The sequence below is a fragment of the Macaca fascicularis genome, chromosome 10 (genome assembly GCF_037993035.2).
Source record: "Macaca fascicularis isolate 582-1 chromosome 10, T2T-MFA8v1.1".
In the NCBI taxonomy this organism is placed as follows: domain Eukaryota; kingdom Metazoa; phylum Chordata; class Mammalia; order Primates; family Cercopithecidae; genus Macaca; species Macaca fascicularis.
The window spans coordinates 9786857-9814636 of record NC_088384.1 but is presented as its reverse complement, the minus strand read 5'-3'; the positions used below and the strand labels follow the sequence as shown (position 1 = coordinate 9814636).

Sequence of the window (27780 nt, the reverse complement as noted above, 5' to 3'; positions counted from 1 at the left end):
GGAAGTGAGGCCAGCGGAGCCCGGCGTCGCGGCTCGCGCTCATTGGCCGGGAGCAGCGCGGTGGGCGGGACGGCGCTCGGCGGTCCGCTCTTGGTTGCTAGCTGGGTGCTGCTGCTTTCAGTGCGGTTGCTGTTAGCCTCTTGGAACTTCGAGCCCAGCTGCTCGCACAGGACTCGGCCACCTGCCCTTCATGCACCGCCTGGCCAGGTAGGTGGCGGTAGGGGCGGGGGGCTGCAGGTTCCTGGGGAGGATAATGAGAGAACCGAGGGCCCCGAACCGGCCGCAGGTGGTGGGGAGGGAGTTTCGTGGACCTGGACGCCTCTGTTCTTTGAAAGGGCTCGCTCCCTCCTCCGGGAGCCCCGAAGGCTCGGGGTCAACCACCCGGGCCCCCGACCCCGGTAGCCGACTCAAGGCCCGCCACTACCAGGTACCTTGCAGGAGTTCAGAGCCTCATGCTGAGCCAGGAGGAGCTCCGGGGGACGCACAGGGCAGGATCGGGATTGAGAGGCTGAAAAAGTGAGTGTAACAGTAGAGAAAGCAGGATCTGTCCCTCAGTCTGCTGTTCTGGGTTTTCTTTCCCACTTCCCTGCTTCAGTCATTGCCAGCTGTCTGGTATTCTCCTTGTCCCCTAAAGTTTTGCCCTAGCCTGGTTCTGGTTCCCTTGAGTTTGGAGCAGGAGGTGGAATGTGGAGGGTCCTGGGTGAACTTGAACTATTCCTTCTCTAGGTTTCACTTACTCGTCTGCTTGGGGGTAGGGGGTTCTCCGGATGACCTCTGCAGCCCCTCACTGTCTGTAACTGAGCATCTCTCCCCTGGGGCAGATCTCCTGGTAGTTCAGTAGCCAACTCTGATCTCAGGTAGCCTGTGCTCATTTAGGAAGAGTCAGAAGACAGAGCACTGGACTTAGAGCCAAACAGACTCTTGGTTCGGCCTGGCAATAGCTGTGTGACTTTGGGCAGTCACCTCATTTTTCTGTGCCTTGATTTCACATTGGTAACATTGGGGAGTTGTAATCTGAGTGTGAGAGCTCTCCTGACCACTTTATGTAATCTTGCACCTAACCGACACCCTCTCATCCTTCTGTGATTGTTTTACAAATGTATTGATTGTTTTTTATCCCTACTAGAGACCTAAGTACCAAGAGTGCAGAGATTTTTGCTTGTCTTATTTATTGCTGTATTCCTGCCTCTAGAACAGTGCCTAGAATGTGGTAGGTACTGTCAACCTAAATAACAGAGTGAGAGACTCTAAAAAAATGATGTTTACTTGGGAATAGACATTGTAGTGAGAATATGTGTGCCATAGTAACCTCTGTACGTATTTGGTAAGGTTTTGAAAGGAAAAATGAGGATTGCATAATTATTTTGAGATAGTTATCCTTGGCTACAAGGATGAATAGTAAGAGTGGTGCCAGTCTGAGGTTAGACAGGCAGTTGCAGGGCAGATGTCCTCACAGAAATATTTTTCTGTGTAAGTCTGCAATGGTCTCTGTGCAGGGTTGTGGTTTTTGCATTTTTTCTGATCTTGTTATCAGTCATTTGTGCATGAGAACCCTCTTTTCATGACCTTCCTTGGTTTTGTCAGAGTTGTTCTTGTTTTTTTCCCATTGGAGAATCATGCTTTAAATTTGTCAGAGTTTTTAACACAAACGACTCTGTTTTGATTCTAACAGCTTTCATATTTCCCCCTTTTGGTCAAGATCTTTCTCCAAAAGACTTATGATCGGTCATCCTGTAGTTAGGTCCCCCAGTGCTGGGATGGACCTATCTTGGGTTGTTGGTCTCTTGCCACGTTGAAGGGAATTATTGGTGACTAGGAGTCAGTATCAAAACCCTTGTAGTGGCTGGGAGCAGTGATTCACGCCTGTAATCCCAGCACTTTGGGAGGCCAAGGAGGGAGTATCACTTGAGTCCAGAAGGTCGAGACCAGCCTGGGCAACATGGCAAAACCCTATCTCTACAAAAAATACAAAAATTATCCGGGCAGGGCCGGGCATGGTGGCTCATGCCTGTAATCCCAGCACTTTGGGAGGCCGAGGCGGGCAGATCATGAGGTCAGGAGATCGAGACCATCCTGGCCAACATGGTGAAACCCTGTCTCAACTAAAAATACAAAAAATTAGCCAGGCGTGGTGGCAGGCGCCTATAGTCCCAGCTACTCGGGAGGCTGAGGCAGGAGAATGGTGTGAGCCGGGAAGGTGGAGCTTGCAGTGAGCCAAGATCATGCCACTGCACTCCAGCCTGGGTGACAGAGTGAGACTCCGTCTCAAAAAAATTAATTAATTAATTTAATTAAATTAAATACAAAAATTAGCTGGGCATAGTGACACATGCCTGTAATCCCAGCTACTAGGGAGGTTGAGGCAGGAGAATTGTTTGAACCGGGTAGGCGGAGGTTGTGGTGAGCTGAGATCACACCATTGCACTCCAGCCTAGGCAACAAGAGCAAAACTCCATCTCAAAAAAAAAAAAAAATTATCCAGGCATTGGTTGGGGGAGTGTGTGGGGGAGAGTTGGGTAGAGAATCACTTAAGCCCGGGAGTCTGAGGTTATAGTGAGCTGTGATTATACCACTGCACTCCAACGTGGGTGACAGAGCAAGACCCTGTCTCAAAAAACCCCAAATACCTTTTAGCCACATTTGAGCAGCAAGGGAGGTTTGGAAGGAGTGGCTCTCAAGATAAGTCTACCTGGAGTTCATTATTAAGTTCAATTTTGGCTGTTCCATAGGCATTTGCTATCATTGCAAACTTCTGGGTCAGCATTATTCTGTTAGGAGTGGTACCTCACCAAAAATTTAAAAAGTAACAGGTATAAAGTTTAAAAAGAAAATAGGGCTGGGCATGATGGCTCACCCCTGTAATCCCGGCACTTTGGGAGGCCAAGGCAGGCAGATTGCTTGAACCCAGGAGTTCGAGACCAGCCTAGACAACATCACGAAACCCCGTCTCTACAAAAAATACAAAAATTAGCCAGACATGGTGGTGTGCAACTGTAATCCCAGCTACTCGGGAGGCTGAGGCAGGAGAATCACTTGAACCTGGGAGGCAGAGGTTACAGTGAGCCAAGATGGTGCCACTGCACTCCAACCTGGGCTACAGAATGAGACTCTGTCTCCAAAAATAATATAAAATAAATAAATAGGAAAATAGGAAGTAATATTAATAGCAATATGATAATCTCAGTTTGCATTATAGTTTTAAGAGGCCCAGCATGGTGGCTCATGCCTGTAGTCCCTGCACTTAGGGAGGTCAAGGTGGGTGGATTGCTTGCACCCAGGAGTTCGAGACCAGCCTGGGCAACTTGGCAAAACCTCATCTCTACAAAAACAAGTACAAAAATTCTCCAGGCACAGTGGCATGAGCCTATAGTCCCAGGCTACTGGGGAGGCTGAGGCAGGAGGATTGCTTGAGCCTCAGAAGTCGAGGCTGCAGTGAGCCAAGGTGGCACCACTGCATTTCAGCCTGGGCAACAGAGTGAGACCCTGTCTCAAAAAAAAATAAAATAAATAAAAATAAAAATATAAAAAAATTCTGAGACATGAACCTAGGCTTAAAGACAACCAATTGAATAAGTCAGATGCCCGTTGGGAATTAGATGAGACCTATTGTAACCATGAGGCCTGCTTTATTTTTTGTATTTGGGTCTCAGCTTCCCAGAGGAATGTATCCAGGTACAGTATGTAGTATTAGCAATAGCACCAACATTTGTGAATAGATAATATAGCTCAGTTTTTACCACCTACTATGCCATAACTGGGTTGAGTTAAAATAGAGAGTGAGCAACAGTTTTTTAGGGTTTTGTTGTTTGTTGTGATCAACAGTTCTGTTAGGGATGTTGCCAAAGTCATCCACGAAGTGGCTTAAAGGATCTCTTGAGTCAGATTCTGTCAAGTTACCAGCAGAAGCTACTGATTGTGAAATTTCAATTACACCATTATCCTGCCAAGTGAAAAAAAGGAGACATTAAAACGGATAAGAGTTGGCCGGGTGCGGTGGCTCACGCCTATAGTCCCAGCACTTTGGGAGACCAAGATGGGTGGATCACGAGGTCAGGAGATCGAGACCATCCTGGCTAACATGGTGAAACCACGTCTCTACTAAAAATACAAAAAAAATTAACCCGGGCGTGGTGGCGGGCACCTGTAGTCCTAGCTACCTGGGAGGCTGAGGCAGGACAATGGCGTGAACCCGGGAGGCGGAGCTTGCAGTGAGCCAAGATTGCGCCACTGCGCTGCAGCCTGGGCAACAGAGTGAGACTCCTTCTCAAAAACAAAACAAAACAAAACAAAAAACAGGTAAGAGTCTCAAAATGATATGGAATCTTGTTCCAGTGTCTTCGGAAAAGCTATCTACGGTATGAAACCATCAACTTCTTATCCTGGTTTGCAGTTTGAATGTCTCTGGTTACGGCATTGAGAGGTTTGGTGAACTTTCTGTGTGACCCATACATTAGGCACAAGGCTTGTCCATTAAAGTTCATCTAGTTTCAACTTACAGGGCTTCAGGAACAGAGCAGTGCCCATTTTTAATAATTTCATGGAAGAAAGTTGGATTGGAGGAATCTAGAATTCAGGAGCTAATCCAGTATACAAGTAGGTAATGAGAACTCAAAAGCAATGCACAGGGCTACAGTCTAGTAACAGGTATACTCTATCTTTTTTTAGAAACAAAATTTTCTCTTTACAGTGATCACATAGGAGTACCAGGTTTAAAAACCGTTTGAGGCCGGGCGCGGTGGCTCACGCCTGTAATCCCAGCACTTTGGGAGGCCGAGGCGGGCGGATCACAAGGTCAGGAGATCGAGACCACGGTGAAACCCCGTCTCTACTAAAAATACAAAAAAAAAATTAGCCGGGCGCGGTTGTGGGCGCCTGTAGTCCCAGCTACTCGGGAGGCTGAGGCAGGAGAATGGCGTGAACCCAGGAGGCGGAGCTTGCAGTGAGCCGAGATCGCGCCACTGCACTCCAGCCTGGGCGACAGAGCGAGACTCCGTCTCAAAAAAAATAAATAAATAAATAAAAAATAAAAAAATAAATAAAAAAAATAAAAACCGTTTGAGGCTAGGAAGGAAAACCAAGGCAGACTTTAGATTTTACTGCACAGTCATAAGGTTCCTGGGCCTGCCAGGAAGTGACAGATTTTACTCATTCACTGTAAGGCTGGGAATCTTTGAAGGCAGGCTTTCTATGCACATTTTCAAGTATGATATTCTAGTTAAAGCTGTGGTAATATAAGCAGTATTTATTGTATTCTGTTATAATAGAGAGCAGGCTGGGTGCAGTGGCTCACGCCTATAATCTCAGCACATTGGGAGGCCAAGCTGGGCAGATCGCTTGAGGCCAGGAGTTCGAGACCAGCCTAAGCTAACATGGTGAAACCCCATCTCTACTAAAAATACAAAAATTAGCCAGGCATAGTGGTGCTCGCCTGTGATCCCAGCTACTGGGAAGGCTGAGGCGCAAGAATCACTTGAACCCGGGAGGCGGAGGTTGCAAGTTCTGAGATCGTGCCACTGCACTCCAGCCTGGGCAACAGAGTGAGACTCTGTCTCAAAATAAAAAAAGAGAGAGAGCAAAGTCTTACTGGACTTTTGCAAATAACCACATTGCCATAAGAATACTCATGAATAGGCCAGCATGGTGGCTCACGCCTATAATCCTACCACTGTGGGAGGCCATGGCAGCCTGATCACTTGAACCCAGGAGTTCAAGATCAGCCTGGGAAACATGCCCCATCTCTACTAAAAAATACAAAAATTATCTGGGTGTAGTGGCACATGCCTGTACTCCCAGACCCTTGGGAGACTGAGGCAGGAGAACTGATTGAGCCTGGGAGGTCAAGGCTACAGTGAGCCATGATTATACCACTGCACTCCAGAGGGAGACCCTGTCTAAAAACAAAACAAAACAAAAAGAAGACTTATGAATAGTTTTCAATTTTTAGATGGATTAAATTGGGAGAAAAAGTAAATGTTTCCACCTCTCTTTACAAAAGTGTTTCTTAAGGAATTGCTATAAACTATGGATAGCTTAAGAGAAAAAGTTTCCTTAAATTTAGAAAACAAAACAAGTAAAGAACCAATAATGTTTCAAATATATGTCATAAAAACATTACCCTGGCAGGGTGGCTCATGCCTGTAATCTCAGCACTTTGGGAGGCCAAGGCAGGAGGATTGCTTGAGCTCAGGAGTTTGAGACCAGCCTAGGTAGTATAGCAAGATCCTACCTCTACAAAAAAATTGAAAAGATTATAATAGCTGGGCATGGTGACATGTGCTTGTAGTCTCAGCTACACAGGATGTTGAGGTAGGAGGCTTGCTTAAGCCCAAGAGGTTGAGGCTGCAGTGAGCCTGGATGACAGAGCGAGACCCTCTCTCAAAAAAAAAAAAAAAAAAAAAAGAAAAGAAAATTATCTTCATCAGTTTTTAATTGAGTTCTGTTTGATTTTGACTAGATTTCAGGAATTCATCAGTTTCTTCATTAGAGTTCTGAAAAATTTTTATTTAGTTCATTGATCTTAAAGTTTTTAACTTTTTAGAAACTTGTATTTAAGATTACTTGTTAGAGTCTTTTCATGAATCTGATTGCAAATGCTTTTAGAGAAGAATCAGAACCATGGATGACAAAGACTTGGAACAACCATGGTTGAAAATCTTTTTTTTTAGACTATTAATTTTTTTTTTTTTTTGAGACGGAGTCTCACTCTGTTGCCCAGGCTGGATGGAGTGCAGTGGTGTGATCTCAGCTCACTGTAACCTCTGCTTCCTGGGTACGAGCAATTCTCCTGCCTCAGCCTCCCAAGCAGCTGGGATTACAGGCATGTGCATCCACGCCCGGCTAATTTTTTTAATTTTTAGTAGAGACGGTTTCACCGTGTTAGCCAGGATGGTCTTGATCTCCTGACCTTGTGATCCGCCTGCCTCGGCCTCCCAAAGTGCTGGGATTACAGGCATTAGCCACTGCGCCTGACCCCATGGTTAAAAATCTGATGGAAGTTCATTATAATCAGCAGTGGACAAGGAAATTTGTCAATTTGTTATTTATGTGTCACAAGCAATACAGAAGGTTACAAGGGTGTAAAAACAAAAAATCTTAACCCTTTCATAGCTCAGGTTTTATGAAAAAGTTGTGAATTTCATCAGACACAGGAAGAGTGTGTCCAAGGTTATGAGTTTCCATCATATTATAGTGGAATGTAAATAAGAAAACTAGCACCAGCTGGGCGCGGTGGCTCACGACTGTAATCCCAGCACTTTGGGAGGCCGAGGCGGCAGATCACCTGAGGTCAGTAGTTCAAGACCAGCCTGGCCAACATGGCAAAACCCCGTCGCTACTAAAAATACAAAAATTAGCTGTGTGTGGTGGTGGGTGGCTGTAATGCCAGCTACTTGGGAGGCTGAGGCAGGGAGAATCGCTTGAACCCAGGAAGCGGAGGTTGCAGTGAGCCGAGATCGTGCTGTTGCACTCCAGGCTGTGCAGCAGAGCAAGACTCCATCTCAAAAAAACAAAACAAAACAAAAACTAGCACCTTCAACTGGGAAATACCTGTTTCTTAGTTAAAAGCATGAGAAATTTCCTGGTTAAATGAAACAATTCAGGCACATCAAGAAAAGCCTAAAGTACAGAATCAAGTTATACTAAAGGAAAACATTGCTTTTCTAGGCCCTCAAGACAGAATATTTGAGTGTCAGGCCATAACAGCAGAGTTAGAACCAGAGAAAAAAAGCTACAGTAGCCGAGTGCAGTGGCTCACACCTGTATCCCAGTACTTTGGAAGGCCAAGGTGGGTGGATCACTTGAGCCCAGGAGTTCAAGACTAGCCTGGGCAATGTGGCAAAACCCCACCTCTAGGAAAAATACAAAAATTAGCCATGCATGGTGGCATGCACCTGTGGTCCCAGCTACTCAGGAGGCTGAGGTGGGAGGATGGCTTGAGCCTGGGAGGTGGAGGCTGCAGTGAGCCATGACTATGCCACTGCACTCCAGCCTGGGCAGCAGAGCAAGACCCTGTCTCAAAAAAAAAAAAAAATTACGGCCGGGCGCGGTGGCTCAAGCCTGTAATCCCAGCACTTTGGGAGGCCGAGACGGGCGGATCACGAGGTCAGGAGATCGAGACCATCCTGGCTAACACGGTGAAACCCCGTCTCTACTAAAAAATACAAAAAACTAGCCGGGCGAGGTGGCGGGCGCCTGTAGTCCCAGCTACTCGGGAGGCTGAGGCAGGAGAATGGCGTAAACCCGGGAGGCGGAGCTTGCAGTGAGCTGAGATCCGGCCACTGCACTCCAGCCTGGGCGGCAGAGCGAGACTCCGTCTCAAAAAAAAAAAAAAAAAAAAAAAAAAAAAAAAATTACAAAAGCTAACAAAAAACATTGAGAATTACCACCCTAACCAAGTGAAAAGATGCATCCTTTCAAGGGGAGAAAGAGGAAGGGTGGAAGGCAGCAATGTATGTCCTGGGAATCACCAGGAAAGTGAACTTCATAGCACTCAATAAATAATTGTGTTGGCCAGGCATAGTGGCTCACTCCTGTAATCCCAGCATTTGGGAGTCCAGGGCGAGAGGATAGCTTGAGTTTAAGAGTTGGAGACCAGCCTGGGCAATATAGCAAGACCTCATCTCTACTAAGGAAAAATAAAAAATAAAAAGGGTCAGGTGCGGTGGCTCACTTTTGTAATCCCAGCACTTTGGGAGGACAAGGCGGGCAGATCACCTGAGGTTGGGAGTTTGAGAACAGTCTAGTCAACATGGAGAAACCCCATCTCTACTAAAAATACAAAATTAGCTGGGCATGGTGGCGCATGCCTGTAATCCCAACTACTCAGGAGGCTGAGGCAGGAGAATCGCTTGAACCTGGGGGGCGGAGGTTGCAGTGAGCCGAGATCGCGCCGTTGCACTCCAGCCTGGGCAATCAGAGTGAAACTCCATCTTAAAAAAAAAAAAAGAAAAATTAATCAAAATAAATAAATAATTGTGGCATGTTGCCTGAATATGAACAGATGTTGTATGTAGTACCTGTGGTTCCAGAGTGAGTGAGTAGCAAGCCCCCTTACCCTGAGACTGCCCTGCCTTCCTCCCTGCCCTTTGTCCCTTCTTCCTTTCTGATGACAAAAGTCAAGGAAGGAGGAAAACCCCGGAAGTTTCACATCTCCTCTGCCTGGGCTTCTTTGACCAGATGCTTTCCTGGGAGGCCAAGATAGGGGATGTGGAGGGAATACTGTTGATGAGCCCCTCCTCCCCAGGCACAGTGCCTCACCCAGACCTCCCTCCCTGCAGCAGGGAGGTGACCTCCTTATCCCTGTTCTACAGCTGAGAAGGCTGAGGTTTAGAAAGGCTGGGCAAGCTGCTCGAGGTCCCAGAGTCAGGGGTGGGGGCCGGGCTCCAGCCCAGAGCTCTAGCCGCTGACCCAGTGCTCTAAGCGTCCTTGTGTTACTCATACTTACCTTCCTCCCCACCTCCTAGCATCCCATGGGTCTGTATTGTGTGCCTGCTGGCCCTGGGATAGGAGCTGCAGCTTCAGGGCTCCCCAAAGCTGGGTTCTTGGTATTTGGAGGATGTGCTGTATCAGGGGAAGCTGCTGTTCACCTTTGCCCTCTATTTTATGTAACACCAATCTCTGGGTCTCACTCTCTTTCTTTGGGTTATTCTTCCAGCTCAAGAGGTTTGGATATGGACCTTCTTCAGTTCCTGGCCTTCCTCTTTGTCTTGCTTTTGTCTGGGACGGGAGCCACAGGCACCTTGAGGACTTCCCTGGACCCAAGCCTGGAGATCTGTATCCTTTAGGGTTGGTAGTTAATGAGCTGTCTTTGAGGGGTCTATAAATGAGGTTTCTCTACTCGGGGATTCCAGGGATAAGCAGCCCAGTTGAGGGGAACAGGGAGAAAAAGTGAGGTGCTCTAGCCAGACCTTGAGCAAGTCAGGTCTCTCCGGAGCTTCAGCTTCCGCATATAGTAAATGGAGATGACAAGGCCCATCTCTAGACTGCAAAGGCTCAGTGAGGACTGTGCATGGCCTGGCACCTTGTGGGCAAGATCCTGGGTGGAGACTCAGGAATTCTGGATTACTGGCCCATCTCGACCCTGGTGAACTGGGCCACCTGCTCCAGGCCAGGCCTCAGGGACACAAAGATGAATTACAACGAGTCCCCTGGGTTTGAGGTGTCCATAAGCCTAGGGGAAGAAAGTATCCAAACAAATGATCATTTTACTCTGTGACCAGTGCTCTGATGGGCACAGGAGGGGAAACACTGTGATGATTTTTGAGCCAGGCCTTGAAAGGATAGAAACTCCTAGAAGAGGGTGAGGGGCATTCTGGGCAGAGAGGGTGCAGCATGAGCAGAGAGGTGGAGGCTCTGGAACAGTGAATGCTTGTGGAGAGGGCAGGAAGACCACAGCGAAGGGAAGGCAGGAGCCATGTCTGGAGGCTTGGTTTCAGGCTTCTGGGTGTGGAGCATCATGGGAACTGGATGAATGGTGCTTTGCAGGGCCATGCACTTGTCAGTTTGTTCATTTCCTGGAGGCTTCTAGCCCTGGGCATCCATGACCCTTGCAGATACTTGCTGGTTAGGAATGAGCCTTCTGAGGCAAGACTGCTCGATTGTCCAGGCAGGGCTATTGATGCCAGCCCCTTAACTTAATGCTGCCCAGACAAGAAGATGTTTGAGGTGAAGCGGCGGGAGCAGCTGTTGGCACTGAAGAACCTGGCACAGCTGAACGACATCCATCAGCAGTACAAGATCCTTGATGTCATGCTCAAGGGGCTCTTTAAGGTGTGTGCAGGCAGGGGGCAGCTCTTGGCAGGTCCAGTCTTTGATCTGGGCACTGATGGGTAAATAGGAGTTCCCTAAGGGGATGGTGTTCAGGGACAAGGGAACTGCGTGCACATAAGACTTGAAGTGGGGTTTAAATAAATGGGGACAGAAGCAGTCTGTTATGGGCACTGTGAAGCCACTCAGCCCTGGCGGGATTCCCTCAGGTGCTGGAGGACTCCCGGACAGTGCTCACCGCTGCTGATGTGCTCCCAGATGGGCCCTTCCCCCAGGACGAGAAGCTAAAGGATGGTATGGTCTGCCCTATACTGCCCTGTCCTCGGCACCACCCGATCTTCTCTAGCTGCTTCTTCTCTCCTGTTCTTGTCACTCTTTTTTTCTCCCCGGAAGTGCCCTCTTGTGGCACCTTCCAAGTGGTCCCCTTGGGCAGATGGGCGCTTTGTGAGTGGCCTTCCTCGTTAACTGGCTACATTTTAGCAATAGCATTTCTTTTTTTTTTTTGAGACGGAGTCTCACTGTCGCTAGGCTGAAGTACAGTGGTGTGATCTCAGCTCACTGCATCCTCCACCTCCTGGGTTCAAGTGATTCTCCTGCCTCAGCTTCCCAAGTAGCTGAGACTACAGACACACACTGCCACACCCAGCTAGTTTTTGTATTCTGAATAGAGATGGGGTTTCACCATGTTGGCCAGGATGGTCTCAATCTCTTGACCTTATGATCGGCCAACCTCGGCCTCCCAAAGCACTGGGATTACAGGCGTGAGCCACTGCACCTGGCCACGATAGCATTTCTTAGATTACTCTGAGAGGATAGCAGCAGCTCTTACATAATACATAGTGGACACTTTACAACCATCAACTCTAATCTCTACCATAACTCTGGGGGAAGACACTGTTCTCTCTACTTTCTATATGAAAGAGTACAAGTAATTTGCCTTGGCTCTTCCCTCTGAATCAAGCTGTCTTCCTGAGTTCTTTGAGGTTCAAGATTATTCTGAAGCCCCAGGGTCCCTGCCTGACATGTCTCAGACCCACCCTGGCATATCTTTGGAGACTACTTATCTTTCTGGGTAGCCTGGCTAGTGCTGGTGAGGGCTGCCTGGGCCCTCTCTTAGGGGCTGGCTTCGATAGGGACTGCTTAGAGCTGTTTACACAGTTATGCTTTTGGCTAACCTGGGTCTGGGGGACTTGCTACCATGATGGACACATGTTCCGTGGTGAGTAGGTCTGTGCAAACCTACCCTCCAAGGCCAAGGGAGCTGAGAGGTCCAGTTTCTCAGAAAGAAATATTCATTAGGAACTTCTGAACAGAAGCCATGTCTCAGGCAGAAATGAGATGGTGGTCTCTGCACCCAACCTCCAGAAAGTATTCTTTATTTGTTATTTTGCAGATGACAATGCTTGTACAGAAACTGTTCTTTTTTTTTTTCTTTTCTTTTCTTTTCTTTTGAGACAGAGTCTCACTCCATCACCCAGGCTGGAGTGCAGTGACACAATCTCAGTTCACTGCAACCTCTGCCTCCCAGGTTCAAGTGATTCTCATGCCTCAGCCTCCCTCAGCTAGAATTAGAGACGTGTGCCCCCAGGCCCGGCTAATTTTTGTATTTTTAGTAGAGACGGGGTTTTGCCATGTTGGCCAGGCTGGGTCTCGAACTCTTGATGTCAAGTGATCCACCCGCCATGGACTCCCAAAGTGCTGGGATTACAGGGGTGAGTTACACATGCAGCCAAAAGTATTGTTTATACAGCAAGCTTTTAGGTTAAAACATGCAGCTGGTGACATCTCAGGCTTTTGTGTGAAACTTGTGGGGAAGTTAAATAATCATCTTTTTGAGGGGTTATCTATGCTACAGGCGTCGTTTAAAGACCTTGCTGCGGAATACTTTGGTGTGCAGTGGTCAAACCTCAGCCGTTATGGCTTCAAGATGGCGCCACGCTTGTCTCGCAGCAGGCTGTTTTCCTGCAGCACACTAACAAAGCTCAGTTTAAACTGACCTGTTGATCAGTAGAAGCACATTAGTGGGAAAACAGAAAATTCAAATTAAGTCTGTTAGGTTAGTTGGTAGTATTGTATTGCTGTTAATTTCCTGGTTTAGATAGTTGCATGTTGGTTATATAAGATGATAACTTGGCCAGGCATGGTGGCTCACGCCTATAATCCCAGCACTTTGGGAAGCCGAGGCAGGCAGATCACTTGAGTTCGAGTTCTAGACCAGGCTGGCCAAACATGGTGAAACCCTGTCTCTACCAAAAATATGAAAAAGTAGCCGGGTGTGGTGGCACATGCCTGTAATCCCAGCTACTCGGGAGGCTGAGGCAGGAGAATCACTTGAACCCGTGAGGCAGAGGTTGCAGTGAGCCAGGATCTCGCCACTGCACTCCAGCGTGGACAAGAGAGCGAGACTCCGTCTCAAAAAAAAAAAAAAAAAAAGATAACATTAGAGGAAGCCAAATGAATGAATTTTATGTTGTATTATGTAAGTCTAAGATAATTTCAGGCTGAGTGCAGTGGCTCATGCCAATAATCCCAGAACTTTGGAAGGTCGAGATGTGAGGATCACTTGAGGCCAGGAATTTGAGATCAGCCTGGGCAACAAAGTGAGACTTCACCTCTAAAGTAATTAATTAATTAATTATATTCATTCGTTCATTCAAAATAAGAACTTAAGCACTTAAAATGAAATAAAATGGAAAGAATATTAAAAAAGAAAAATGCTGGCCTGTTGTCTGGCCATCCTAAGAGACCTGAGGTCTCACAGACACTCTAATTGTATTAGCACCAGGGCCAGCACTGGACATTTGGATAACATGTTGGTTGGGAGGTCAAGCCCAGCAAAGCCTCATGTGATGCATCAGCATCTGTGTGCAGAACAACACTCACTTCTCTGGTCCCCATAGCAAATGAGTCTTCTAAGCAGCAAGATGTGCCTTTGGGCTGACAGACCTGGGTTTGCAGCCCAGATTTGCTACTCATTAGCTGCTGAGACTCAGTTTCCCATCTGTAAAATGGGAACAGCAGCCACATCTCCCTCTAAAAGTGGTTATGAGGACTCAGTGAGCTAGTGGGTGTAAGGCCCTAGTTCGCACTATACATGTGATTGGCAGCCTGTGGTCAGTAGGCACTGTTCCTTCCTTGGTGGGTTTGGTGGATGTCTCTATTCTCTGGAGGATGCCAGGGACCAGCGAGGCAGCCAGGACAGCATCTGCCCTGGCCACTCATCAGGGTCCTCTTGCCAGCTTTCTCCCACGTGGTGGAGAACACGGCCTTCTTCGGCGATGTGGTGCTGCGCTTCCCGAGGATTGTGCACTATTACTTTGACCACAACTCCAACTGGAACCTTCTCATCCGCTGGGGCATCAGTTTCTGCAACCAGACGGGCGTCTTCGACCAGGGTCCCCACTCGCCCATCCTCAGCCTGGTAAGGATTGGGGTGGAGGTGGCCCGGGAGCCCTCTGTCTTGGTGGTGGACTAGGATCCTCACATCTGCCTTCAGTCGGGCCTGAATGTCAGTGCTTGGCTACATTTTCTTTGTGGAGCTTCAGGGTATCTTGGGCCACAGAGGTCCCATTTCAAGGGGTTCTGTGCTCACCCAGTTCCCATGGGGTCATCACCTGGCTCACATCTGCCCAAGTCTGGAGTCTGGGTCCCAGCATGGAGGGAGTGACTCTCTGGTGAGCAGAACTCAGGAGAAGGCAGAGGATGACGAGTGATTCTTCATCTGCAGATGGCCCAGGAACTGGGGATCAGTGAGAAAGACTCCGACTTCCAGAACCCATTTAAAATCGACCGCACAGAGGTGAGCTGCCAGGGCCTATGCCTGTGTCTGCTTTGCCTCTGCTGGGCCATAGGACGCCGAGGCCTGCAGGGGCTGGGGACCTCAGGTGGCTTTGGACTTGGAGCCAGGCAGCCTGGGCCTGGGTCCAGAAGCCATCACTGAGTCATTGGAGCCTGTGGGCAAGTCACTGCTCCCCTCTTAGCCTCAGCCTCACTGTCTTTTCACAGCGTGTGAACTCCAACCATGGGGGGTAGTTAGGTGGCTATGAACAAACCCATCCCAGCACAAAACAGGCATCCCACTTCAGGTGGATATCAGGGCAGCCAGGGAGGTCAGGCCATGCTCTTCCCTGCCTTTGAACCTCTTAGCACCAACTAGGCTTCCATCCCGCACTCCTGTACGTGCTCTTATTCCAGGGGGCTAAGGTGGGCTTTGAGAACTGTAAGTTTGGGATAAAAGATGAGGACAGGCCGGGCATGGTAGCTCATGCCCGTAATCCCAGCATTTTGGGAGGCCAAGGCGGGTGGATCACCTGAGGTCAGGAGTTCGAGACCAGTCTGACCAATATGGTGAAACCCCGTCTCTACTAAAAATACAAAAACTTAGCCAAGCATGGTGGCACATGCCTGTAATCCTAGCTTTTCAGGAGGCTGAGGCAGGAGAATCACTTGAACCCAGGAGGCAGAGGTTGCAGTGAGCTGAGATCGTGCCATTGCACTCCAGCCTGGGCAACAAGAGTGAAACTCCGTCTCAAAAAAAAAAGGACAGGGACAGATACGATAGAGTGAGGAAGGGATCGGAAGTGGCAGGGCTAGGAGGGGCAGGAAGGAAGGGCCGTGGTGACTGGAGGACTGGACTTGTCAAGCCACATGCTGGTCCCTGGTGTGGAGAGAGGTGTTGGGTGTCTGAGGGGTCTAGGATTTAACTCTGCCTCCAGGCCAACAAGCTAGCCTGCTACTATTTCATGGACACTGACAGGTCAGAGATATTGGACTATATTACAGCAAAGGCAGTAGCTAGACTGTTGGCCTGATTGTGTTGATTCACCTTGTTCCCCAAGTCCCATGGGGGTGACACAGAGAGGGCCAGGTGGGCGCTGTGCATGCAGGGGGTGTGCATCACAGCTGAGAACTGCCAAGCTGGGGAAATTCATGATTTTTTATAGCAAACGTGCTCTTTGGGAGGAGATATCACCACACCCTTCAAGGTTGCTCTCTGTAAACACAATCCTGAGACATAGCCCAGGTAAAGAGTGGTTAGGGCTTTGTATCTTTGATGTGCACTGCAAGAATATGCAGGGATGCTCAGGGCCATGACGGATTGCTGTGCCAACAGTCTGACCCAAGCCCTCCATGGCTTGGTTTAACTCAAATTTTCACACAAATGTGCTATTCAGTCTAATTAATCTGACTGATAGAGGCTAGGACCAAATCTGTTCAATTAGTCTCATACTTCATTTAATTCATACTACTATCAACTATATTCTGAATAGCAGGATAAGGCCAACCTACATTATTATTTTTTTTTTTTAGAGACAGGGTCTCGTTCTGTCACCCACCTAGCTTACCTTGAACTCCTGGGCTCAAACAGACCTCCCACCTCAGCCTCCTGAGTAGCTGGGATGACAGGCCTGTGTGACATCATTCCTGGCTAATTATTATTTTTTCAGAGACAGGTTCTTACTGTGCTGCCTAGGGTGGTCTCAAACTCCTGGGCTCAAGCCGTCTTCCTGTCTCAGCCTCCCAAAGTGTTGGGATTATAGGTGTGAGTTACTGTGCCTGGCCCCTAACCTGCAACATTGATCAGGGTCCTGGACTCAACCAGCTGTGAAGGTCTTGGAGGACCAGTAAGTCTCATTTTGGATAATCAGGATATGGTCTAAGACCAATTTGTTATCCACGACCACCCATATAAGAGAGTTTAGATTGACCTGCCAATCTTTGATGTTATTGCCAATAATTACAGGGGGCAATAGATGGACCCAAGCAACCTTCATGCCCCCATAAGGAGACATTTCATGACCCATTCTCTCCCACATGTTACACTTGATTTGAGTCACCAGAACAATGTTTAGCTGAGCCTGAGGGCAGTGTCACTGTGGAGCTTCAGCCTCAGTTGTCCTACATGGTATAATCCAAGGCTACTCACACATCAGGAAAAGCAGATGGATTTTTATCTGTCAGGTTGAAACAAAATTGTGCTGGCTGGTATGTCTGCACAAGGTCACTGGTAAGAACTATCTTTGATGGCATTAGACACAGCAGAATAGCTCATTACTGACATGTCCATGTGAGTTTTTCTATCATGTGGATGGGAATGAGACACCCAACAGTTGGCCATATTGACAGCTGCAGCTGCCACTGGGCTTGGGCAGACCCTAGAATTGTTTTGCCAGGTGGCAGTGATGGATCTAAGGGATAAAGAGAGCATTAATTGTTCCCTGCACTTTCTGGGATCTAAGGTATTTCCTGCCTGGGTGGCAGGATTATTGCTATAAAATCCATGTGTCCTTGGGAGACCGAGGTGGGCAGATCATGAGGTCAGGAAATCAAGACTGTCCTGGCCAACATGGTGAAACCCCATCTCTACTAAAAATACAAAAATTAGCCGGGTATGGTGGCACACGCCTGTAGTCCCAGCTACTCAGGAGGCTGAAGCAGGAGAATCGCTTGAACCCGGGAGGTGGAGATTGCAGTGAGCCAAGATCGCACCACTGCACTCCAGCCTGGTGACAGAGCGAGACTGTCTCAAAAAAAGAAAGCATATGTTCTATGCCACCTATGCCAGCATCTATAGTTTCACTTTTTCTCCAGTTGTTGCCTACTATGACCTAGACCTTTCATTCAGAAATGTCAGGTATGAATGGGACCAGGGCATTTTTACAGATGTATAGAGACCTGTTGTATCTCTTATCTTTACCCACATGGGCCACTGCAGGGAAATCAGCAAGCAGGATACTCAGCCAAGTGGTCACAATCCTAACAATCTCAGGCCATACCATTCCAACCAGAGATTCAGGTAGTTGAACCAGAAATATAGAATCCTCTGTTTTGTGCCGCTCCTTGGTAGTAGGTACGTTACCACGCCAAGTACAATGATACATTTAGGTGGCAGTGATCTGGATGAAGTAGGCTTGATCAGCAGTTTGACTCCATTTGGTCTTATCAGAGATTGAGCTTTATGATGGGCATCTAAACAAGTGAGCCAGGCTGTCTAGTTTGTCACCACAATTTGTTTCCATAGTTTGTGGCCCTAAAGAGGGATAGGTATCACCAGGCATGGTGGCTCATGCCTGTAATCCCAGCACTTAGGGACCAAGGCAGGTGGATTGCCTGAGGTCAGGAATTTGAGACCATCCTGGCCAACATAGTGAAACCCTGTCTCTACTAAAAATACAAAAATTAACCAGGTGAGGTGATACACACCTGTAGTCCCAACTACTCAGGAGGCTGAGGCAGGAGAATCACTTGAACCCAGGAGGCAGAGATTGCAGTGAGCCAAGATCGCACCACTGCACTCCAGCCTGGGTGACAGAGCAAGACTCTGTCTCAAAATAAATAAATAAATAAAAAGAGTGGGGTAGGTATCTTTGATCTGCCATTTTGTAATCTCCGGATGACCAGGACACTGACAATAGTCAGTAAGAATATAACATGCATAGTTGTTAGAAAGGAGTGTCATCCAAGGCAAGAGTGATAGGTTTTAATTCAGGCCATTGTCTGACTGGCCTTTCTATGGCACTTAGTCCACCAGCATTGTTACTGGGGCTGGCTGACTGCTGCTGCTCATGGACACCTGTGTCAGGTTCCCACAACCACTCCCAGGCTTGATGGTTCAATAGGAGGATTCACAGGACTCAGTATATGGTCACATTCATGGCCACGATTTATACAGAGAAAATATACAGAGCAAAATCAGCAAAGGGAAAAGGTGCATCAGGCAAAGTCCGGGGAAACAGGCTCAGCTTCCAGAGTCCCCTCCCAGTAGAGTCAAACAGGATGTGCTTCATTCTTCCCGCAATTAGTTGTGACAACATGTTTAAAATGTTTTCTACCAGGAAAGTTCATGAGGGACCTAGTGTCTGAGTTTTTATTGGGAGCTAGTCATGTGGGTACTTTTTGCCTGACTTATGTCAAAATGGCAAACTCCCAGGAGCAAAGTATGTATTCAGCAGAAACCATATTGTTTGCACAAACAGTTTTGGCACAGTGAACCATTGTTAGCAGTTAGGGGGGTGGGGGCCCTCCTGAAATGCAAGTTCCCAGATGTCTGCCAAGGGCTAACCTTGGAAGCAGGCCTTTCAAAGGATAGGAGTCAGGCCAGCTGTGTTAACTTTTTTCTGTACAACACTGTTAGCTTTTATATTAGCTGAATTACAGTGGGCTAGGCCTGAATATTTGGGGGAACCTGTGAATCGAGGGTCCTGTTGAGCCAGTGGCTTTGCTTTATGTGGCAGAGTGGGGGATGTGGTTTCCTCAGTGGGGTAGCTGCCACCCCTGCATGCCCAGCTGAAATGACACATCCCCCAAGGTTGCTTGCTGCAATCATTACCCTGATAAATGGCCCAGATCAAGAACAGCCACAGCCTTCCATTCTTGGTTTATACAGCAAGAAAACATGTGTGGACACTCAAGGCCATGACAGATTGCCTTTCCCAGCAAGGGGTCACCCATGGAGATGCTTTATTGCTGTGATGCCAGTTCTTCTTGCTATGCAGGTCATAGATGCCTCACTTAAACGCAGGAGAAGGGTGACAGCGTAGGCCACAGAGACAATGGGTGCCATAATAAGTTGAGTCCAGCTTTATCATAATGTGCTCTACTTGGACATAATCACAGCAGCAACATACTTTCCTTACATGCTGGCTGGGGACAGTTCCGAGATTTTCCTCACTTTTTGATATCCCACATGGGCTTGCCTCACAGGAGCCCCGGATTTGCTCGACTTCCCTCACACACTCCCTCCATGCTGGTGAGAGTTCTGAGTTCTACTTCTTATGTACCCATCACTAGAGTCAACTCATACCAGGCTGTGTGCCAACCACTGTCCCTGTCCAGGGGGCTGGCCGTGTCCCAGCTCCTCAGATGCTCACAGTCTGATGGGGAAGGCAGCAGGGAAACAGTTCCAATCCAGTGTTACTGTTATAGTGGTAAGAAGCATAATGAGCTGTAGACCTCTGAGGGGAGCCTGACCCAGCCTTGGCAGAGAGGTGGTGGAGGCTGTGGGATGAGTTAGTTGCTGGGTGGACCAGCTGAGGCAGGGCCTTCCAGGCAGAGGGATGAACTTATGCAAAAGCTTGGATGCATACCACATTTGTTCATTTGGCATCAAGTGAGTATCTATTGCATCCTGCCCCTTGGGGAAGCAGGCTAGCTCTATTCTGGGAGTGGCATTCTAGTTGGGAAAGACAGGCAGTCCATTTAAAAATATATAATATGGTAGGTGGTGACAAGGGCTGTGGAGAAGAAAGGGGAATGTGGTTAAGGAATGCCCGGGGTGAGATGGGGTATGGTTGCTATTTCACATGGCCTGGATACTGTCTTCCTGAATTATATGAAGGAGATGAGGGAGCCATCTGTGTATCCCAAGGAAGAACGTTCCAGGCTAAAGGAGCAGCAAGTACAAAGGCTATGAGTTGGAAGCATATTTGGGGCTGGGGAGTGTGAGGAAATGGGGTTAGAGTTGTAGGCCTGATCCTGAGACCCTCAGAGGTCTTCACAAGGGCTTTGGCACTACCCTGAGAGACCTGGAGAGCAGGGTGACAGGCTGTGACTTGCCACTTTATTTTTATCTATCTATCTATCTATCTATCTATCTATCTATCTATCTATCTATCTATCTATCTATCTATCTATCTAGCAGGGTGACAGGCTGTGACTTACCACTTTATTTTTATCTATCTATCTATCTATCTATCTATCTATCTATCTATCTATCTATCCATCCATCCATCCATCCATCTATATATATGTATTTTTTGAGATGGATCCATCCATCCATCCATCTATATATATGTATTTTTTGAGATGGAGTCTCGCTCTGTCACCCAGGCTGGAGTGCAGTGCAGTGGCGCGATCTTGGCTCACTGCAAGCTCTGCCTCCCGGGTTCACACCATTCTCCTGCCTCAGCCTCCCAAGTAGCTAGGACTACAGGTGCCCACCACCACGCCAGCTAATTTTTTTTGTATTTTTAGTAGAGACGGAGTTTCACCATGTTAGCCAGGATGGTCTTGATCTCCTGACCTTGTGATCCGCCCGCCTCGGCCTCCCAAAGTGCTGGGATTACAGGCATGAGCCACCGCGCCCATCCATTATTTATATATGTATTTTTTAAGATGGAGTTTTGTTCTTGTTGCCCAGGCTGGAGTACAATGGTGTGATCCCAGCTCACCACAATCTCTGCCTCCTGGGTTCGAGATTCTCCTGCCTCAGCCTCCTGAGTAGCTGGGATTCCAGGCGCAGACTTACCACTTTAAAGGGATCATCTGGCTGCTGTGTGGAGCATGGTCGGGGACCAGAAGCAGGGACCCAGGTGTGGAGGCTGCTGTGCTCATCTGTGTGGCAGTTGATAGTGGCTTGAACCAGACGATGACAGTGGATCTGGTGAGAAATGGTCAGGTTCTGGTTCTCTTTTGGAAGTAGAGCCAGTGGGATTTGCTGAGGAAGCAGTTGTGGTGAGAGAGAGAGGAGCGTTAAGCATGACTAGAAGACTTTTGGCCTGAGTGTCGGGAAGAATGGGACTCATTTTTTCAAATCCTTGGAGAGGGTATCAAGAGTTTTTTCCTGCACCTGGTGAATATCAGAGTAAAGATGTCAAGGAGGCAGCTGGATATTTGACTCTAGACTTCAGGGAGGAAGTAGAAGCTGGACCTGTAAATGTGAGAGCCATGCCTATGTAGAAGGCACCAAAAGCCGTGAGACAGGACACAGTCATCTGGGGCATTGGGCAGGTATAAAAGCAGTCTGAGGACTGAGGCGTGGGATGGGGCTGGAGATAAGAGGTTGAAGGACTGAGGAGGAAGCAGCAAGAACCCGCCGAAGGAGCACTCAGCATGATGGTGGCCACCCCAAGAGTTTCCCAGAGGCCACACGAGGAAAGCGTTAGAGGAAGTAGGGAGGGAGCGATCGGCTTGTCAGACGCTGCTGGGAGGTAAGGAAGGCGAGGACTGAGAATCGACTGCTGGGCCGAGCAATGTTGAGGCCACTGGTGATCTTGATAAAAGCTGCTTTGAGGGGCGGGGTGCTGGGAACAAAAGATTTGATTTCCAGAGAATGAGAGGAAAGGAAGTGGATGTGGCAAGTTTAGACAGCCCTTTCGAAGAGTTTTCTTTTCAAAGAGAGCAGTGTAATGGGAGAATAGCTGGAGGACAATGTCGTTTCAAATGTTAGTCCTTGGGAGAGACCACAGCAGGCTTGCACTGTGTGGATGGGACTGATCCATTAGAGAGGGAGAAACTGATGAGGCCAGGGGCCAGGTTGCTGGAGCCTTATCTGGAGGAGGTGAGGAGGGGTGAGTTGTAGTGCTGGGGGAAGGCTTGGCCTTGTACAGAAGAGCAGATCCTTAACCTTGAACAGGACGGCAGGCAGAGTATGTGGGCACAGAAGTAAATGGGTTGGTGGGTGTGGTGGTGGAGCTGTGGGGGTTGTCTCCTGCTGCTTTCATCCTCTCTGTGAGATAGAAAGCAAGGTCATGGTCTGGGAGTGAGGGGAGCACAGAGGCTTGAGGAGAAGGTATGTGCAGGAGAGCAGGAGGATAAGCGGACCAGGAAATGAGGCTGGATTGCTGGCAGCACGGAGGGCCTGCTTGTTGTTATAGTAGGGCTAAGGAGTTAGAGAAGATAGAAGGCAGTGGCCAGAGTGGCATGCTTGAGGCTATGGAGGATGTGGTTTTTGTCAGGGACAGGCAGAGCAGGGTAGCTTGAAGACAGAAGGAGATAAGGCTGGAGATGTAGCATGGGGTCTGGGCCCTTCAACACCAAGCTTAGGAGTTTGGGGCTCTATCTTGGAGCCAGATGCATTTTCACAGAGCAGGCGATGAAGAGTGAATTCGGAATAGAGAGGAAATAAATTGATAACTAGCCTAACAGTGAAGACAGCAGAGGCATAGGGAGGTACAGTAATCAAGCTGAGGTCTCACAGCCAGTAAGTGATGGAATGAAGGTTCAAATACATGTGGTCTGCCTCTTGAGCCATGCTCTTAACCACAATGTTGTATTGGCCGTCAGCCTGCTGACCTGAGCCAGGCTGGTCAGGTACTATCAGGGGTGGCCAGGGAAGATTCCTGGGGAGACATCTAAAGTAGACTCGAAAGATGAGTAGGCACTGCCAGGCCTAGGTGGAATGGGGAAAGGATGGGTGTGTTTCTCTTCTGACCCAGCTAGTTTGAGCTGAGCCCGCTGAGACTGAAGGGGCTAAGATCTCTTGACTTGCCCTTGCCCAGCCAGAGTCAGAGAGGAATGGGGTCTCTGGGGCCTAAGGGGTCTCCCAGCTCCCTGTCTTAAGTGGATCAGGATTCACTCACAGAGATAGGAGCAGAGTGTGGTAGGGACGTACTAGGCTGGGAAGTGTGCAGCCTGCAAGGCTAGTCCTAGTTGGGCCTACCACATGCTGTGTGACTCACTTACCTTCTCTGGGCTATACTTCTGTGAATCCCCCCATCTTCCAGAGTCATGACTTAATCTAACCTGGTAGGCAGATTACTCCACAAGGTGGAGCTATTTGTTTGTTTTTAGTATCTACTTTGATCAGATCAAACGTTTGTCACTATTGCCCTAAGAACAAATAAAAGGGTGTGTTTTACAGCACAGCTACCTCAGTTGTAGGCAAAGTACATCTTCACTTAACATCATCCATAGGTTCTTGGAAACTGTGACTTTAAGTGAATCTATGTATTACAAACCAACTTACCATAGGCTAATTGATATAAATTAAGAGTTAAGTTACTACAGCATATTTCTGGTCAAAAAACCATCCATTACCAGATTTTTTTTTTTTTTTTTTTTTTTTGGAGACAGAGTCTCGCTCTGTCATCCAGGCTGGAGTGCAGTGGTACAATCTCGGCTCACTGCAACCCCCACCTCCTGGGTTCAGGTGATTCTCCTATCTCAGCGTCCAAAGTAGCTGGAAATACAGGCGCTCACCACCACACCTGACTAATTTTCATATTTTTTAGTAGAGATGAGGTTTCGCTATGTTGACCAGGCTGATCTCGAACTCCTGACCTCAAGTGATCTACCCACCTTAGGTTCCCAAAATGCTGGGATTATAGGCATGAGCCACAGTGCCCAACTCTAGTCTTCAAAATAAAGACCAAAACACTCTTAATATGAAACATTGAAATAAATGTGAACTGTACATATATTTAAGAAAGATTCATCAAAACAAGTAAGATAATTATTTATCCATTTAGTCCCCTTCAGGGTCCAGCCTCTCCCAGCAACTCAGAGCATAAGGGAGGAACCAACCCTGGACAGGACGCCCTCCCATCACAGGGCGCACTCACACACACCTCCACAGTCAGACTGGGACGGTATAAACATGCCAGTGAACCCAACATGCACATCTTTGGGATGTGGGAAGAAATTGGAGTACCCGGAGAAAACCCACCAGAACATGGGGAGAATGTGCGGACTCCACACAGTGGCCCCAGCCAGGAATCGATTGTTTTTTTTTTTCTCATCCACATTATAATGACACGACCTTGAACTAAACCACATTATTCGAGGACCTGCTGTACTATTGTATTTCCTATTCTAACGTGGCTTGCTCATTCATTGAAAAAAACACATATTGAGTGCTCTCGAAAAGCCAGGAAGACTCTGTGCTAAGGCCTTGTGGCAGAGGACACTATCCTCCTACCCTCATGGAATGTGCTGTTTGGGAGGGCGATGGGCACAAGAAAGAAGGAATCAGCACAAAGTCGAAGACAGCACACCACCAGGAGCAGCCCCTCAGGGAGTCAGGGCAGGTCTAGAGGGCAGTGAACCAGCTGAGCCCGAGCTAATGTGGCAGAAGGGTGGGTGCTGGAAAGAGCATTCTGGGCCTCGGCCGCAGCACATGCAAAGGCCTGGAAGTGAGAGGGTACAGGGAATCCAAGAACATAAAGGCGGAGGATATGAGGTAGGAACAGAGAGGCAGCCGGGGTAGACCTGCAGATAACCTGTGTAGAACTTTGTCTTGAGAGTCATGGAGAGCCGTGGAAGCTGGAATGTGACATGAACAGATTTTCATTCTGAAAAGATCCGTCCGGCACAGTGGCTCATGCCTGTAATCCCAGCACTTTGGGAGGCTGAGGTGGGTGGATCACCTGAAGTCAGGAGTTCGAGACCAACCTGGTCAACATAGCAAAACCCTGTCTCTACTAAAATTACAAAAATCAGCCAGGTGTGGTGGTGGGCGCTTATAATCCCAGCTCCTTGGGAGGCTGGGGCAGGAGAATCAGTTGAACCCGGGAGGCAGAGGTTACAGTGAGCCAAGATCGCACCACTGTACTCCAGCCTGAGCAACAGAGCAAGACTCTGTCTCAAAAAAAAAAGAAAAAAGAAAAGGAAAGATCCAGCTGCAGTGAGGAGAATGACTTGAGAGGGACCAAAGGGGATGTGGAAAGCCCTTGGGAGGCCCCTAGAGTCATCCAGCAGAGAGGCAGGAGTGGTGATGGGGGCAGCAATAGTAGAGACAAAGAAGTGGATGGGTTTGAGAGAGATTTAGGGCTTGAAATCAGCCAGGCCTTGGTGATGGACCCAAGGAGGGAGAGGAAATGCCGGGTGCAGGTGGGGCTCCTCGGTTTCTGCCCTGCTGCTCATCAGAACAGGTACTCTGGGAAGAGGGAACCATACTGAGTCTAGGGTGCATTTGGGACATCCTAAAGAAGGTCTCAGACAGGCATTTGAACATGGAGATGCAAGTTTGAGGGGTAACTGACCACACAGGCCAATAGAAGTTATGAGTTAGATGAGACGGTCTGGAGAGAGAGGGAGGAAAGCCAAGGGCCTGGGTTGCAGTTGAAGAATGCCCCTCCCCCCTGCCATCTCCCGCTGCCAATGAAGTCCTTATCCTCCACCCCCGCTACTTGCTCTGTCATCTGTGACTCTGGCTGACCTCTCTCCTCTCCTCCTGAAGGGTGCAGCAGGTGTGGGGCTCCCAGGTCTGTGGTGGTCTCACCCACTCTATCCCCTCACCCTGGAGGAATCTGTGTATCGTTTCTCAGATGCCCCATGTAGGTTCCCACCTCAGCATCTGTCCCTGCATCCAGAATACTTTTCTCTTCCCTCATGCTGTTGGTTTGGCAAACTCCTGCGTATCTTCCAACACACACTCAGCAGTTCTCGCCAAACCCATTTCACTGTCTCCATGTCTGGGGCAGGGCCTGTGTCCAGGGAACCTTCCTATTCCCACAGCCTGCCGGTGGCCTAGCTCAGAGCAGGCTCTTTGCTCCACAGACTAAATCAGACTTCTCTTCTCTTCCCTTCAGTTCATTCCCAGCACTGACCCTTTCCAGAAGGCCCTGAGAGAAGAAGAGAAACGCCGGAAGAAAGAGGAGAAGCGGAAAGAGATCCGAAAAGGCCCAAGGATCTCCAGATCCCAGTCTGAGTTATAGCCCTGGAGCAGCTCAGGGCTCAAGGGGCCACAAGGAGGCAGGTCGGGAGGAAGAAGAGGTGGAGATGTGGTTGTGGTGGAGAGCACCAGCCAGCCCCTTCCAGAAGGAGAGGCCACATTTTCCCAGCCCCCTGGAGCTGGGTCTGAGCCCTGGCTGAAGGGACTGAGCCTCAGATAGCTGGCTTTTCTCTCAGGGGCCTCCTGCTGAAGGGGCCTTCAGAGGACTTTATACTGGAAATATGACCCTGTGCAGACTGCTGGGGGAGGCAGGGCGATGCCTGCCTGGACTCTTTTGGTGGCTGAAAACCTCTGGCCAGCTGGCTTCCACTCTTGGTGGGGAAGCAGCAGAAGTAGGTTCCGAGCCACAGGTGAGGGTGCCACCCTGCTGCTGGCCCCACGGTGTCACAGAGCTGCCTGGCACAGGTCCCAGCCCCTCTGCAGAGACACAATAAACGCCAGCGGACCCTTTGGAGCAACCAAGGCTCAGGGATGTAGAAACAGCTTGGAGGATGTTTCTGCCCCACCGGTGGTGGGGGCCAGGCCCTGGCGGGGCAGAGAAGCAAGGGGCTTGGCTTGGGCCTCCTGTTCCTACCCCAGCACTGCCCTTGACAAAGGATTGGTGTTGGGAAGGGACCTGGAAGTGTCCTGGGATCTGAGAAACATTTAGCTCAAGAAGACCTTGGAGCAACATGATCTCTGTCCTCAGATGTCTGGGGACAGTCATTGAGCAAGTACAGGAAAGTCAGCTTGTTCTCTTCAGCAGTGCTGGAAGACAGTCAACCTGTGGGTGGGGGGCTGCAGGGGGACAGGCCGCAGCCCTGCAGGAGGCCATACTCCGCAATGGCTGCCATAAGCTGCACGGCTCAGACAGCTTCACGTCTCGGGAGGCCACAGGGCAGGGAAGATGCAGAGGGCATGTGGCCCTGGGTACACTCATGCCCCTCCCAAGCAGAGGAGGGAAGGGCTTTAGTGAGAATTCTAGCTCTGCCTCTTTGACCTTGCCAAGTCAGGATCTGCCTCTTAAAGAAGCAGAGAAAACCATCCCAGATCCCCTCGACACCCAACCCTCTACCATTGACAGAGCCCAAGTTAGATCTGAGTCTTAGCCCTTCAGATTGCTGACTCTCCCTGGCCCACCCTTTCCCCTCCCTGTGCTGCAGCTTCATTGGCAAAATGAATTTGATGGTGTCTGAATCCCCTGCCCAGCCCTAACCTGTTTCTCTGAGGCTGGCCTCTCTGCGGGGCCGTGGCAACAAAGGGAAGCTGAGCCTTACGGAAGCTGAGCCTCATGGAAGGGCCCAGAACATCCTGCACCCGTCAGTTACTCAGAAGTAAAGGGACAAGAAGCAGCTGGAAGAGAGCTGGGTGTGGGGGCTGGGAGGAGTGCTGGAGAAATTTCCCCATCAGAACTGCACCAGCCACCTGGGCCCACTCACTGGGCAGTGGAGGCAGGGCAGTGTGGTGGGACTGACTCAACAGACCTAGCTCCATCTCCACCCTGCCCCTCTCAGGTTGTGTGACCCCAGCCACATGGACACCAGAGTCTGTGAACTAAAGGGCTGGACCATGGCATTAACAGTGGAGGGTGTCCAGGTTCTTAGTGTCTTGAACAAAGAATTGGACAAATGCACAAAGCAAGGAAG

General features: G+C 49.0%; 1 protein-coding gene across 14 annotated transcripts; it reads left to right on the top strand.

Moving 5' to 3' along the window:
• Nucleotides 1–74: 74 nt before the first annotated feature.
• Nucleotides 75–26613, top strand: CCDC134 (coiled-coil domain containing 134). Of its 14 annotated transcripts, none has more exons than XR_010578332.2 (8): nt 75–207; nt 9653–9771; nt 10646–10767; nt 10974–11058; nt 14004–14185; nt 14492–14563; nt 20903–21074; nt 26013–26613. XR_010578332.2 is itself a non-coding variant. In XM_005567130.5 (8 exons), exons 3-8 carry the CDS (start codon nt 9669–9671, stop codon nt 26136–26138), a joined length of 690 nt encoding a protein of 229 aa, XP_005567187.1. In that variant the 5' UTR covers nt 75–207; nt 428–516; nt 9653–9668; the 3' UTR covers nt 26139–26613. The 14 variants fall into 14 exon arrangements, 7 of the variants coding, with proteins under 7 accessions (XP_005567187.1, XP_005567186.1, XP_073859761.1 ...); XR_010578331.2 differs by having other exon boundaries at nt 20903–21145; XR_012418685.1 differs by having other exon boundaries at nt 13990–14185.
• The last annotated feature ends 1167 nt before the right edge of the window (nt 26614–27780 follow it).